The sequence below is a fragment of the Macaca nemestrina genome, chromosome X (assembly GCF_043159975.1).
Source record: "Macaca nemestrina isolate mMacNem1 chromosome X, mMacNem.hap1, whole genome shotgun sequence".
In the NCBI taxonomy this organism is placed as follows: Eukaryota; Metazoa; Chordata; class Mammalia; order Primates; family Cercopithecidae; genus Macaca; species Macaca nemestrina.
The window spans coordinates 135,689,563-135,705,501 of NC_092145.1; the positions used below are offsets into that span (position 1 = coordinate 135,689,563).

At 39.6% G+C, this 15,939-nt stretch overlaps 1 protein-coding gene across 1 annotated transcript in view; it reads right to left on the reverse strand.

The window, feature by feature from the left end:
• LOC105478245 (DNA polymerase alpha 1, catalytic subunit) overlaps nucleotides 1–15,939 on the reverse strand; it is a 308,053-nt gene that overhangs the window by 57,662 nt on the left and 234,452 nt on the right. The window contains exon 36 of the mRNA XM_011735382.2: nucleotides 14,077–14,173. Coding sequence (XP_011733684.1) covers nucleotides 14,077–14,173 — 97 coding nt within the window. The remainder of the gene's footprint in view (nucleotides 1–14,076; nucleotides 14,174–15,939) is intronic.

The following is a 15,939-nucleotide window of genomic DNA, read 5'->3' on the forward strand; positions in this document are numbered from 1 at the left end:
TCCATTAAAAGAATCTAGTTCAATGCCTTGAAATCTTTACAAAATACTTCTGAATCAATGTTGTAATGAGGTCCAGAAGGTAGTGACAGGGTGAAATTTTACTCTGGGCACACAGAGAGTGGCCCTTACATGAAGTGGGTGTAGAACTACACTCCAGTTCTTTTTTTATTGAGATGGAGTCTCACTCTGTGGCCCAGGCTGGAGTGCTATGGTGCGATCTCGGCTCACTGCAACCTCCACCTCCCGGGTTCAAGCGATTCTCCTGCCTCAGCCTCCCGAGTAGCTGGGATTACAGGCATGTGCCACCATTGCCCGTCTAATTTTTGTACTTTTAGTAGAGACGGGGTTTCGCCATGTTGGCCAGGCTGGTCTCAAACTCCTGACCTCAGGTGATTCACCTGCCAAAATGCTCCCAAAGTGCTGGGATTACAGGCGTGAGCCACTGTGCCCAGCCTTAGTTCTTTCTTTTATAAGCCACTAATCTTAAAAAGCTGAAAGCTATTTTGAAAATCCTAATTTACTTCTCCCTTGTTCCTTCTAGTTACAAAGAAACAAAGTGGAAGAACTCATGCTTTTTTGCTTTTTCCCCCTCTTAGCCCTTGTCAGGCCACTGCATTTTTAGTTTAATAAAAACATATTTCAAAAGGCCAGGTTGTGATATGAATTCTACCTTAAACTTGGGTAGTCCTTCTGTAGCCTGCATAGTTGTCGTTTTGATGTTTTACCAATGGACAGCCCTAATCAATGAATGAATAAAATGGAAGTAGGCTTTAGTTATTAAGAAAGGAGACTGTCTTAGATCAGTGCTTCTGAAACTTTAACACGCAGAGGAATCACCTGAGAATCTTGTTAAAATGCAGATGCTGATGCAGCAGGTCTGGGGAGGGTCTGATAGTTTGCATTTCTAACAAGCTCCCAGGTGATGTCTATGCGGCTGGGATACTGATCACACTCGGAGTAACAAGACCTTACGTTTGACTTGGAAAAAATACATGTAGAAAAAAAGCTGGTTTGGGTTCATTTCTATGTTATTTTTTCCCTCAACTGTGAAATTATTTGGGTAATTACTTCAAGTTGAGTAACATTCTCTATAACATTTCAGTGCTTATAATTTTTTTGATGTTATGAGAGCAGTACATGCTCAGAATATATAATGTAGAAAATATATAAAAATATAAAGAAAATCTATAATCCACCTAGAGATAACTATAACAAATTCTAGGGTTCCTTACTAATTTTTCTACCTTGCACATACACCACAAATTAGAATCATAAGTTACCTAGTTTTGTATTTTATCATTATACTGTAATTCTTTGACATTAAAGATTATAACTGTGTAATATCTAACAATAACAACCTCCAGAGGCTCAAGATTATACAAACCACTTTTTTCTTACCAAAATTCTTTATGTATTTCTACACTCACTTCTTTATGTTTTTTATTATACTTTAAGTTCTAGGGTACATGTACACAACGTGCAAGTTTGTTACATATGCATATATGTGCCATATTGGTGTGCTGCACCCATTAACTTGTCATTTACATTAGGTATATCTCCTAATGCTATCCCCCCTCCCCCCACCCCACAATAGGCCCCAGTGTGTGATGCTGCCCTTCCTGTGTCCAAGTGTTCTCATTGTTCAGTTCCCACCTACGAGTGAGAACATGCAGTGTTTCGTTTTCTGTTCTTGCAATAGTTTGCTGAGAATGATGGTTTCCAGCTGCATCCATGTCCCTACAAAGGACACAAACTCATCCTTTTTTAAGGCTGCATAGTATTCCATGGTGTATATGCACCGCATTTTCTTAATTCAGTCTGTCATTGACGGACATATGAGTTGGTTCCAAGTCTTTGCTATTGTGAATAGTGCCGCAATAAACATACATGTGCATGTGTCTTTATAGTAGTATGATTTATAATCCTTTGGGCATATACCCAGTAATGGGATGGCTGGGTCAAATGGTATTTCTAGTTCTAGATCCTTGAGGAATCACCACACTGTCTTCCACAATGGTTGAATTAGTTTACAGTCCCACCAACAGTGTAAAAGTGTTCCTATTTCTCCACACCCTCTCCAGCACCTGTTGTTTCCTGGCTTTTCAATGATTGCCATTCTAACTGGTGTGAGATGGTATCTCATTGTGGTTTTGATTTGCATTTCTCTGATGGCCAGTGATGATGAGCATTTTTTCATGTATCTGTTGGCTGCACAAATGTCTTCTTTTGAGAAGTGTCTGTTCATATCCTTTGCCCACTTTTTGATGGGGTTTTTACTTGTAAATTTGTTTGAGTTCTTTGTAGGTTCTGGATATTAGCCCTTTGTCAGATGAGTAGATTGCAAAAATTTTCTCCCATTCTGTAGGCTGCCTGTTCACTCTGATGGTAGTTTCTTTTGCTGTGAAGAAGCTCTTTAGTTTAATTAGATACTATTTTTCAATTTTGGCTTTTGTTGCCATTGCTTTTGGTGTTTTAGACATGAAGTCCTTTCCCATGCCTATGTCCTGAATGGTATTGCCTAGAGTTTCTTCTAGGGTTTTTATGGTTTTAGGTCTAACATTTAAGTCTCTAATCCATCTTGAATTAATTTTTGTATAAGGTGTAAGGAAGGAATCCAGTTTCAGCTTTCTACATATGGCTAGCCAGTTTTCCCAGCACCATTTATTAAATAGGGAATCCTTTCCCCATTTCTTGTTTTCATCAGGTTTGTCAAAGATCAGATGGTTGTAGATGTGTGGTATTATTTCTGAGGGCTCTGTTCTGTTCCATTGGTCTACATCTCTGTTTTGGTAGTAGTACCATGCTGTTTTGGTTACTGTAGCCTTGTAGTATAGTTTGAAGTCAGGTAGCGTGATGCCTCCAGCTTTGTTCTTTTGGCTTAGGATTGTCTTGGCAATAAGGGGTCCTTTTTGGTTCTACATGAACTTCAAAGAAGTTTTTTCCAATTCTGTGAAGTAAGTCATTGGTAGCTTGATGGGGATGGCACTGAATCTGTAAATTACCTTGGGCAGTATGGCCATTTTCACGATATTGATTCTTCCTATCCATGAGCATGGAATGTTATTCCATTTGTTTGTGTCCTCTTTTATTTCATTGAGCAGTGGTTTGTAGTTCTCCTTGAAGAGGTCCTTCACAACCCTTGTAAGTTTGGTTTCTAGGTATTTTATTCAATTTGAAGCAATTGTGAATGGGAGTTCACTCATGATTTGGCTCTCTGTTTGTCTGTTATTGGTGTATAAGAATGCCTGTGATTTTTGCACAATGATTTTGTATCCTGAGACTTTGCTGAAGTTGCTTATCACCTTAAGGAGATTTTGGACTGAGACGATGGAGTTTTCTAAATATGCAATCATGTCATCTGTCAATCTGCAAACAGGGACAATTTGACTTCCTCTTTTCCTAATTGAATACCCTTTATTTCTTTCTCCTGCCTGATTGCCCCGGCCAGAACTTCCAACACTATGTTGAACAGGGGTGGTGAGAGAGGGCATCCCTGTCTTGTGCCAGTTTTCCAAGGGAATCCTTCCAGTTTTTGCCCATTCAGTATATTGGCTGTGGTTGTGTCATACATAATAAATAGCTAAATAATAATAAATATAGTATATTTATTATTATTAAATATATTATATTTAATAAATACAGTATATTTATTATTATTAAATATATTATATTTAATAAATACATTATATTTATCATTAAATATATATTTATATATATTATATACATAATATTTATACATAATAAATATATAATAATAAAAAATAAATAATAAATGTGTCAAAATAATGAATAGCTCTTATCAGTTTGAGATATGTCACATCAATACCTAATTTATTGAGAGTTTTTAGCATGAAGGGCTGTTGAATTTTGTCAAAGGCCTTTTCTGCATCTATTGAGAGAATCATGTGGTTTTCGTCTTTGGTTCTGTTTATATGCTGGATTACGTTTATTGATTTGCGTATGTCAAACCAGCTTTGCATCCCAGGGATGAACCCCACTTGATCATGGTGGATAAGCTTTTTGATGTGCTGCCGGATTCAGTTTGCCAGTATTTCATTGAGGATTTTTGCATCGATGTCCATCAGGGATGTTGGTCTAAAATTCTCTTTTTTTGTTGTGTCTCTGCCAGGCTTTGGTAGCAGGATGATGTTAGCCTCATAAAATGAGTTACGGAGGATTCCCTCTTTTTCTATTGATTGGAATAGTTTCAGAAGGAATGGTACCAGCTCCTCCTTGTACCTCTTGGTATAATTCGGCTGTGAATCTGTCTGGTCCTGGATATTTTTTGGTTGGTAGGCTATTAATTATTGCCTCAATTACAGAGCCTGTTATTGGTCTATTCAGGGATTCAACTTCTTACTGGTTTAGTCTTGGGAGAGTGTATGTGTCCAGGAATTTACCCATTTCTTTGAGGTTTTCCAGTTTATTTGCATACAGGTGTTTATAGTATTCTCTGATGGTAGTTTGTATTTCTGTGGAATTGGTGGTGATACCTCCTTTATTATTTTTTATTGTGTCTATTTGAGTCTTCTCTCTTTTCTTATTAGTCTTGCTAGCAGTCTATCAATTTTGTTGATCTTTTCAAAAAACCAGCTCCTGGATTCATTGATTTTTTTGAAGGGATTTTTGTGTCTCTATCTCCTTCAGTTCTGCTCTTAGTTATTTCTTGCCTTCTGCTAGCTTTTGAATGTATTTGCTCTTGCTTCTCTAGTTCTTTTAATTGTGATGTTAGGGGGTCGATTTTAGATCTTTCCTGCTTTCTCTTGTGGGCATTTAGTGCTATAAATTTCCCTCTACACACTGCTTTAAATGTGTCCCAGAGATTCTGGTATGTTGTGTCTTTGTTCTCATTGGTTTCAAAGAACATCTTTGTTTCTGCCTTCATTTCATTATGCACCCAGTAGTAATTCAGGAGCAGGTTGTTCAGTTTCCATGTAGTTGAACGGTTTTAAGTGAGTTTCTTACTCCTAAGTTCTAGTTTGATTGCACTGTGGTCTGAGAGACAGTTTGTTATAATTTCTGTTCTTTCACATTTGCTGAGGAGTGCTTTACTTCCAACTATGTGGTCAATTTTGGAATAAGTGCGATGTGGTGCTATGAAGAATGTATATTCTGTTGATTTGGGGTGGAGAGTTCTGTAGATGTCTATTAGGTCCGCTTGTTGCAGAGCTGAGTTCAAGTCCTGGATATCCTTAACTTTCTGTCTCGTGGATCTGTCTAATGTTGACAGTGGGTTGTTAAAGTCTCCCATTATTATTGTGTGGGAGTCTAAGTGTCTTTGTAGCTCTAAGGACTTGCTTTAGGAATCTGGGTGCTCCTGTATTGGGTGCATATATATTTAGGATAGTTAGCTCTTCTTGTTGAATTGATCCCTTTACCATTATGTAATGGCCTTCTTTGTCTCTTTTGATCTTTGTTGGTTTAAAGTCTGTTTTATCAGAGACTAGGATTGCAACCCCTGCCTTTTTTTGTTTTCCATTTGCTTTGTAGATCTTCCTCCATCCCTTTATTTTGAGCCTATGTGTATGTCTGCACGTGAGATGGGTCTCCTGAATACAGCACACTGATGGGTCTTGACTCTTTATCCAATTGGCCAGTCTGTGTCTTTTAATTTGGGCATTTAGCCCATTTACGTTTAAGGTTAATATTGTTATGTGTGAATTTGACCCCGTCAATATGATGTTAACTGGTTATTTTGCTCGTTAGTTGATGCAGTTTCTTGCTAGCATCGATGGTCTTTACATTTTGGCATGTTTTTGCAATGGCTGGTACTGGTTGTTCCTTTACACGTTTAGTGCTTCCTTCAGGAGCTCTTGTAGGGCAGGCCTGGTGGTGACAAAATCTCTCAGCATTTGCTTGTCTGTAAAGGATTTTATTTCTCCTTCACTTATGAAACTTAGTTTGGCTGGATATGAAATTCTGGGTTTAAAATTCTTTTCTTTAAGAATGTTGAATATTGGCCCCCACTCTCTTCTGGCTTGTAGAGTTTCTGCCGAGAGGTCCACTGTTAGTCTGATGGTCTTCCCTTTGTGGGTAACCCGACCTTTCTCTCTGGCTGCCCTTAACATTTTTTCCTTCATTTCAACTTTGGTGAATCTGACAATTATATGTCTTGGAGTTGCTCTTCTTGAGGAGTATCTTTGTGGCGTTCTCTGCATTACCTGAATTTGAATGGTGGCCTGCCTTGCTAAGTTGGGGAATTTCTCCTGGATAATATCCTGCAGAGTGTTTTCCAACTTGATTTCATTCTCCCCATCACTTTCAGGCACACCAATCAGACATAGATTTGGTCTTTTCACATAGTCCCATATTTCTTGAAGGCTTTGTTCATTTCTTCTTACTATTTTTTCTCTAAACTTCTCTTCTTGCCTCATTTCATTTATTCGATCTTCAATCACTGATACCCTTTCTTCTAGCTGATCGAATCGGCTACTGAAGCTTGTGCATTTGTTACGTAGTTCTCGTGTCATGGTTTTCAGCTCTATCAGGTCATTTAAGGACTTCTCTACATTGGTTATTCTAGTTAGCTATTCGCCTAATCTTTTCTCAAGGTTTTTAGCTTCTTTGCGATGGGTTCGAACTTCCTCCTTTAGCTCAGAAAAGTTTGATCATCTGAAGCCTTCTTCTCTCAACTGGTCAAAGTCATTCTCTGTCCAGCTTTGTTCCATTGCTGGCGAGGGGCTGCATTCCTTTGGAGGGGAAGAGGCACTCTGATTTTTAGAATTTTCAGCTTTTCTGCTCTGTTTTTTCCCCATCTTTGTGGTTTTATCTACCTTTGGTCTTTGATGATGGTGACGTACAGATGGGGTTTTGGTGTGGATGTCCTTTCTGTTTGTTAGTTTTCCTTCTAAAAGTCAGGACCCTCAGCTGCAGGTCTGTTGGAGTTTGCTGGAGGTCCACTCCAGACCCCGTGTGCCTGGGTATCAGCAGTGGAGGCTGCAGAAGAGTGAATATTGCTGAACAGCAAATGTTGCTGCCTGATCATTCCTCTGGAAGCTTCGTCTCAGAGGGGTACCCAGCCATGTGAGGTGTCAGTCTGCCCCTACTGGGGGGTGCCTCCTGGTTAGGCTACTTGGGGGTCAGGGACCCACGTGATGACGCAGTCTGTTCATTCTGAGATCTCAAACTCCGTGCTGGGAGAACCACTACTCTCTTCAAAGCTGTCAGACAGGGACATTTAAATCTGCAGAGGTTTCTGCTGCCTTTTGTTTGGCTATGCCCTGTCCCCAGAGGTGGAGTCTACAGAGGCAGGCAGGCCTCCTTGAGCTGCGGTGGGGTCCACCCAGTTCGAGCTTCCTGGCTGCTTTGTTTACCTACTCAAGCCTCACCATGACAGGTGCCCCTCCCCCAGCCTCGCTGCTGCCTTGCAATTAGATCTCAGACTGCTGTGCTAGCAATGAGGGAGACCCTGTGGGCGTGTGACCCTCCGAGCCAGGTGTGGGATATAATCTCCCAGTGTGCCGTTTGTTAAGATCCTTGGAAAAGTGCAGTATTAGGGTGGGAGTGACCCGATTTTCCAGGTACTGTGTGTCACGGTTTCCCTTGGCTAGGAAAGGGAATTCCCTCACCCCTTGTGCTTCCCAGGTGAGGTGATGCCTCACCCTGCTTCGGCTCTCATTTGGTGGGCTGCACCCACTGTCCTGCATGCCCCAGTGAGATGAACCCGGTACCTCAGTTGGAAATGCAGAAATCACCCATCTTCTGTGTCATTCACGCTGGGAGCTGTAGCCTGGAGCTGCTCCTATTTGGCCATCTTGGAAGTGCCACAATCACTTCTTTATAGTAAACAGATAGCTATGTTCTGAAGTGTCAAGTCAGAGCCTCCTACCATAAAAATCCCCTTAAACTAATCAAAGAAAGAATGTTTAAAAACCCTCAGATCATTTTTTTATTTGTAAGAAAATGAAATAAAAAATGCAGTTTACAGTTACTCATCTTAAAATCTATTTTTATAAAGAAAATTGCACAATTATAAAAAATATATAATTTTAAGAATGAATAGATGTGAACTGTTTTGTGTGTGCTTTACCTGTTATTAGTTATTAAAAACAGAAAAAGCTTGTCCCCAAAGTTCAGCAACAGTTTTTCAATGGAGTAACACAACCAGTGGGCTTCAAAAAGTGGCCTAAGAAGAAATGGACCAGACAGGTGCTCTCTGACACAGTTTTCTTTTTAATATTTTGTTAAGGATTTAACCAAGTAAATTCTAAGGACATCAACTAGCTTAGAGAGGACCACAGGGGCTCTTTGCTACTTTCATGATGAAACTTTCCTGCTTTCACTTTAACAGTTCAGGAAATATAGCGGAAATCCTTAACACTGAAATGGGACCCATCTTGAGACTTTCCAAAATCTCCAAATTCCCATATACACTAAAGCATATAATTTCTTCTGTAAAACTCTTATTTTCTGGCTTAAAAAATACTACCTTTAAGACCCTTTTCAATACTAGCTGTTGTCTTTGTTTTGGAGACCATTTTCCACAAAATAATATAATTATTAGCACTTCATGAGTATAACTACCTAGCTGACGGGGAACACAGAACAAGACCCCGTGGCAGTGTGGGTGAGGAGCAGTTGGCTTGGCTTGCTCTTAGTTAAGTGACTGGATATTCTTTCAGTTCAATTTAAATTTGGCATCAGCAAAATAACACACACAACATGTTACCTACCTTCAGTATCACTTGCAAAGAGTTCAAGCGACAGGCGTTAAATCTGCAAATGTCAAGGAACTTTAGTAACTTTAATTTCTTCATCAATATAATGAGCATAATCCACTGCTGCCTCACAGGAGTACTGTGAGAACTTGTGTTACACACATCAAAGGACAATAGGAAACTATAAAATGCTTTAAAAGGGGAAGCCTAGTTCTTCTGGGTGGCATGTTAGGAAACAAGAGTGCCTACAGATGTCACCGCCAGGCCTAAAGAAAAGACAGAATAAAAGAGATGACAAGAAACTGAAAAGTTTAAGGGGGAAAAAAAAAAAAAAAGAAAAGAAAGCATATGAGGCTCAAGAGGGGAAGTGAATGTGGGATTTCACCTGGTTGAGAGGAGCAAGAAAACTGCAATCTTTGCAGGTGCAGCTCAGGATGCTGGGACGCTCAAGGCTGCCCCATAGAACTTTGCGAGAAACAGGGTGACTTGAAGAATAGTCCATCTAAGCCTAAAGAGACCCCAGTTGGGAAGTCAGGCTTTCCAACAGATAGTTCTCCTATGGGTAAATCGTCATCTTTTAGCTAGCCTCCATGCTGCAACTCCAATTTCTGTCCTCAACAGAATTCTACATCCTAGTGTTCCAATTCTGGCAGAGACAAATCCAATGTGTTCAAAGGAATTTATTAAGAAATTCAAGTAGATCATCAGTTATGGACTGAATTGTGTCCCCCCAAAATTCATACTGAAGGTGGGTTGAAGTCTTAACCCTTTGTACCTTAGAATGAGACTGTATCTGGAGTGGACTGTATTAAAATGGACTGTATCAGGCCTTTAAAGAATTAAGGTAAAATGAGGTCATTAGGGTGGGACCCAATCCAATATGACCAGTGTCAGTACAAGAAGAGGAGATTAGGTACAGAGGGAAGACACTGGGAGAAGATAGCCCCTTAGAAGTTGAAGAGAGACCTGGCCCGGTGTGGTGGCTCACACCTGTAATCCCAGCACGTTGGGAGGCCAAGGCAAGCTGATCACGAGATCAGGAGTTCGAGATCAGCCTGACCAACATGGTGAAACCCCGTCTCTACTAAAAATACAAAAATTAGCCGGGCATGGCGGTGTGCACCTGTAATCCCAGCTACTCAGGAGGCTGAGGCAGGAGAATTGCTTGAACCCAGGAGGCAGAGGTTGCAGTGAGCCAAGATTGCGCCACTGCACTCCAGCCTGGGTGACAGAGCGAGACTTCATCTCAAAAAAAAAAAAAAAAAAAAGAAGTTGGGGAGAAACCAACCTTGCTGACACCTTGCTCTCAGACTTCTAGCCTCCAGAAATGTGAGGAAATACAGTTGGTTAAGCCACCTCATCCATGGTACTTTGTTATAGCAGTCCTAGCAAATGAATACACCGTCTTACTATTAATAGCTGACACAGAATACAAGGAGAGAAGCATCTACTAAGTGAGAACAGAAACAGAAAAAAAATGTTTCTTTCTAGAACTAAAGAAAGATCATACACTGAAGTGAAAAAGCATTTAGTGGCTCCCTCTCTTTGCTTCCAAAATAATTTCACCATATTGGTGGTGACACTCAGGCCATACCACACTTAGTTGTTGCCGAATCTGTCCTTCCTCAACAGACTCTAAGCTCCTCCAGGGCAGGGAGTGTTGGCCATCCACCTTTGTTCCTCTGACATGAGGAATGTCACTCAACACATAACAGGAACTATATATAAATTGTTTTTACTGTTTCTGAATAAACAACAACAAAGGTTCAGTTCAGAAAACTAAGAGACTTTTTTCTTCCTGCATTTTTAAGGAGACTTAGATTTGAACTGATTCAGGTTTCCCCTAAACTATTCACTTACCCCTACTCAGGCCAAGGCACCACGGGATGAGGCAGCCAAATGGGACCATTTCATGCTGCCATCCTGGAAATGGATTTTTACTTCATAGATTGCCCCTATGTTCCTGTAAAACCGCCTCTGAATCCATTATGCCATCTGTGTACATTCTGGAGCAGTTACAATAATAATGCCAAAGTCCCACAGAAATAAGATTTTAAAAATGTAATGCAGTTACAGCAAATATGTAGTAAACACTTCACCAACATGAATAACAGTCCTTTGCCATTTTAAAGGAAGGAAAAAATATCAAATGGGGTTAATTCACATTATGGACTAATGGCCTGTAAACTTTCGTTTGAAAGCAAAGCATAGAAAAAGCTTTGACAAGAGCTACTTTTCACCATAAAAATAAACCTCTTTCAAATAATTTGTACATGTTTTTCTAAGTCAAATTGCCAAGTTTCAAACAAAAATTAAAACCACCATCCAGTTACAACCCTTAAAACATGGGCTTTATGATGGAAATGGTAAAACAATCTTAGTGAAGGAAATGTTGCTAGGTACTGACAGTAAGGGAGAGTCTACAGTAAATACTTCACACACCAGTTACAGGGCACTTGTTGACAGAAGACACTTAGACTCCATTCTCAATAATATAACTGTGTGTAACGACTGTCATTTTTCACAGGACTTCTGATGTTAACATCTACTGGTGTTCTGGCCACGGTCCAAATTGAATAAATATATTTGCCCTCTGGTTCCCTTAGATTTTAAACTCATTTTTATAGCAGGTCTCCCTTGAATAGCAAATCAAAAGAGAATTCACTTCAACTTATAAAGTGAGAAGTCAATTTTATTTGTTATGTTATTTTAAATTTATGGTGTTTTCCCCTATAATATAACAAGAATATTCTTGTTCCCCCATTGTTCCCCATGAACTATGACCTTGCAATTCTCTTTTATTTAGAAACCATCCAACCATGTCTTTAGAGTGCCCAGGAGAGGGGTTCTCAAACTTGGCTGCACGTCAGAATTATCTGGGGGAATTTTCAAAAAATTATAGCTTCCTAAGCTCTACCCCCGACATCGTCTGAATTAGATAGAATCTGTGGGCAGAGGATCTATGGATTTGGGTTTTTAATATGCCCCAGGTGACTCTTAGGAGAGGGCTTATCAGATGTCATGTGTTAGGAAACCTCTGCTTTTGGTAAGTGTGCCCCCAAGTTTTGGTTTATATCCCACCACTTATGAATACCCTAATACCACTTAGCATTACTGCATGATCTGAAAATGCCCGGAGCATGTAAATTTCAGCTAATTCACTCATTCCCAAACTGTAATTTAGGAATAATAAATAAGCAGCAGGAAATTCAGAGTTTCAATAGGTAAAATTCAATAAATAAAACAAAAGGGCTCTTGGAACATAACATGAAGTTCCTTCAGTCACATATATTTTTTTCTTCTTCTCATCTTATTTTCTTTAGCCCTCTGACATGTAAAAGAACCCATCAATAACTCAATGCCATTTTTGCCCCAAATTGCTGGGTAGTATATTATTAGATACAAACAATAAAAAAGTGTGCTGATTCTTAAACTTGTAAAATGGGACTACAGTAAACTCTGAGTGTACAGATCCTGTCAATACTTTTCCCTTTTAGCCAAGCAAGAGGCTTCCAAGAGGCTACTTATTTCCTCTTATTTTCTGTGGGTGTAATGATGTGCACTTCTCAATGTCCTCTAAGAGGATGGGCTAAATTTCCAGTGACTTTCCAGATCACTCCTCTACATGCCTCCAAGAGTTACCAGACTTTTTGAAAACTGCTGATCATAAGACTGATTCTGCCTCTCAGATAAGAATTTTAGAGGTAAGAGGAATCTTTCCCCTCAAATAACATATAGAAAACAATCTAGGATGAATAGATTTAGAAAGAAATAATGGGTTGGCCAGGCACAGTGGCTCACACCTATAATCCCAGCACTTTGGGAGGCTGAGGCAGGCAGATCACCTGAGGTCAGGGGTTTGAGGCCAGCCTGGCCAACATGGTGAAACTCCCTCTCTACTAGAAATACAAAAATTGGCCAGGTGTGGTGGCACATGCCTGTGATCCTAGCTACTTGGGAGGCTGAGGCAGGAGAATCATTTCAACCTGGGAGGCAGAGGCTGCAGTGAGCTGAGACCATGCCACTGCACTCCAGCCTGGGCAACAGAACAAGACTCTGTCTCAAAAAAAAGAAGTAATGGGGGAACAGGTTCTAATATACTGATATCCAGAAAGAGGTAACAGATCTGATAGAAACAGACAATGCGTTCAGATAATCAGTACTTAATTTTCTCAACTCATAACTGTCTTCAGGAAAGGTCCTTGGGGATAAAAGAAAAACAGCTGTAAATGATATTACAAGTATATATGGGCTAGACATTGGCCATGAATAAAAGTTCTAAAACCTAGTTATTAATAGGCAGAAGAAATTTATTCTCTGTATAATTAATTTTACTAATTCATGGAAAATATGCTGTGGAGATAGCCCAAGTCCTTGTTGAACATCTAGAGATAAGATTCTAATATCTGACTTCTCCATCAGTTGTAAAATGTTTTCTCTCCAAGGACAGCAAAACCAAATAAGTCAAGGCATTTAAAAAATAATTTCTAGCCTATCTTGTGGATGCAAAAACAAGTCAATTATGACTGGAATGAAAAACAGTGAGACCAAATCAAGGGCAGCATGGTGATTCTTATGTGGGGAAATCTAGCAACATTTGTAGGTTTTTTATGTCATTGCGTTGTTTCCAGCCCTAATATCGACAAACGAAACACTGAATTGATACTCGCTGACAAACAACATAAACACTCTGTAGGTAACTAATAAGAAAAATGTGTAAATTTGCCTTTTTTATTTTTCACAGATACTAGAAAAGTTGTCAATGTGATTTTCAGGTAGGAGAAAAAAAAAACATGCAGTTGTCATGACATTTTCAAATACTTTAAGTTATGCAACAAAGCTTTTCCCAGACCCATGAAGTCCCACAGTGCCTGCAAGTCTTGTATAAGGAAACGCCGAGTGCTGAGGGTTCCAGGCAACACCTGATCATATGGACTGAGGTGCCTATACACTCTCTTAGGATGGAGTCAATAAAGGAACTCCACCCCATCCCTCTCTCAAAACAAACCCAGGCTTTTAGCGAACAGCAGAGACACACTCCAGGTCTATTTTTTGTGGTAATATCTGGTTTTTGTAGGCCCAATGATCACGTTGCCTATGCTTACTTTATTACAATTACTAAACTCTGTAGAAAATAGCATTTTCAAAATATAGCATTTAAAGAGTCCTTTTTGTACTGTTCCTCCCCCAAAGCCTTGCTTTAATAGAGAACAATGTGAAACAGTCTGTGGGGGCCAAAGCTGGGGATTCCTATGCCACCGCCCCTCATGCAGGGGATCCCTGTGTTCACAGAGGCCCCCATGGCCTGCTTCTGAGACAGCAATGTGATGCTGCGTGAACAGCCTGACACAGTAGGTCTGGCTTTTATAATGCAAATTTCCACTTTAAACTCAAAGGTAATTACAGTATTTTAACGTACCTTTCTCATGATCGGTAGTAAGTTTCTCCAGTGCACACTCCGCATCAAAAATGTACCGGTAAAAGCACAGCTGGGTGTACAGGGACTTGTCAGAATACTGTAATATAACAGAAAATAAATGAATACTACTATTGGGGAGGGGAAAGCGATGGAGACCACTCTCAGCAGAGTGTGTCCCCTACTTTCAACTTCCAAATCAAGCAGCATTTTTTAAAGAAAGGGGGTAAGAAGGGCAGAATCATACTAATGGTTTGTCCCTCTTATATAGCATATACACCTTTCATAATTCAGAATATATCCTGCCACTTCGATCACAGATTACTACTTGCGAAGCTGCAGACTGATTACTCCTGCTGTCAAAAACCTGATTTTGTCAAATTGCAAATTCCTATGCACTCATGACAATTTGCACTGTTAATTGGGAAAAGTGCTATGTGTTTCCTAACTGGGACATGTCCATGCTAGCAGGAAGTTAAACAAATTCTGAAAACTGTTTAACACATATTGCTATACCATGAGCCCCGTTTTATGATTTGTGGTGACAATCCATTGCCTGTGCCAGGACTGGCTCATAGACTCAAGTAACATCTTGACTATTTGCTCTGTGGTAATCATAAGTAGGCAACGTATGACCTCTGAGAAGTACCATGTGAAATGAAATAACCAAGGTTTTTCATCCCACCCATGTCAAAACACTCATTTAATGACCTTGGCAAGTTCTAATTCAACAAAGTGTAGGAGATGTGTCTGAACTATTATTCACTCAGCAAACATATACTGAGCATTCCTGAGGTTATTTAGAGTCACTGTGTATTCTTAGCAACTGTGTCTCACTCTGTGTGGGAAAAAAACACATGCAGTCAATTCAATAACCAACATGAGAATTATTTGGTGAGTCACATTCAAATGCACTTCTATCTATTTTAAATCAACTGACCTAGGAACTTTCTTTCCATCTTCCCATGGGGTTAGACACTTGGGAAACTCTGGAGCTGGAGAACAATGAGCTCAAGCTTTGGTGTTTTCCTTGAGGGGTCCTACCAAGGTGAAAGAACTAAGCCCTCAGAACTTTCCAAATGAGAAGCTCAAATAACAAACATGTTACCAGTTTCTCCCTTGCTGCCTTGGAATGACACATAATTTAACCAACACTGAACACCCACTGTGTGCCAAGTTGGTTGAATGAATGAATTAATGAATGACCACAACAGCCAAGTCATTTGTACAATTCATGCAGCAAGGCCAGGTGGCACACACAGACTATCATGTAAATACGAAATTAAGGAATACCACTATCTACAACTGGATACGGAAACAGCACTATTTTCAAAGGGAATCTCTTTGAGTAATCAAGTATTAGATCCAAGGATCCTACTTGGGTCTTAATGATGCAAAATTATAGTCAACCCAATTTGATGCAGGAGTAACTAAAATTCAATTAGAGCCCACACTTCACCTTTCTGCTCATTCCCTTATAAAATGTGTTACTAAATTTAGTGTATTTTAAACTTCTTTGGCTATTACAAATGGTATCTATAAATATTCGGTAGCAGGAACAAACCCACATGGAGCAATTTATCGGTCAGGGCTATTGTCTTTTTTGTGTGCACATTCCTTCCACAAGTCTCTCTTTCTTTACCTGAACCTATTTTAAAAAAGTATACACCTAGAAGCCTATTTTATTTCTTATTAGCTATTCTACAATATGCATCATCATTATACTATTATACACCAGTTATTTTTAGCGAATCCTGATTACTGCTTCCTGGGGGAAAAAAAAGGAGGACGACGGCGATTAAGTTATTTGTTTAGTTTTTTAGATTCAGCAGTAATTGCTGGTACACATCTCCCTGACTGCACACA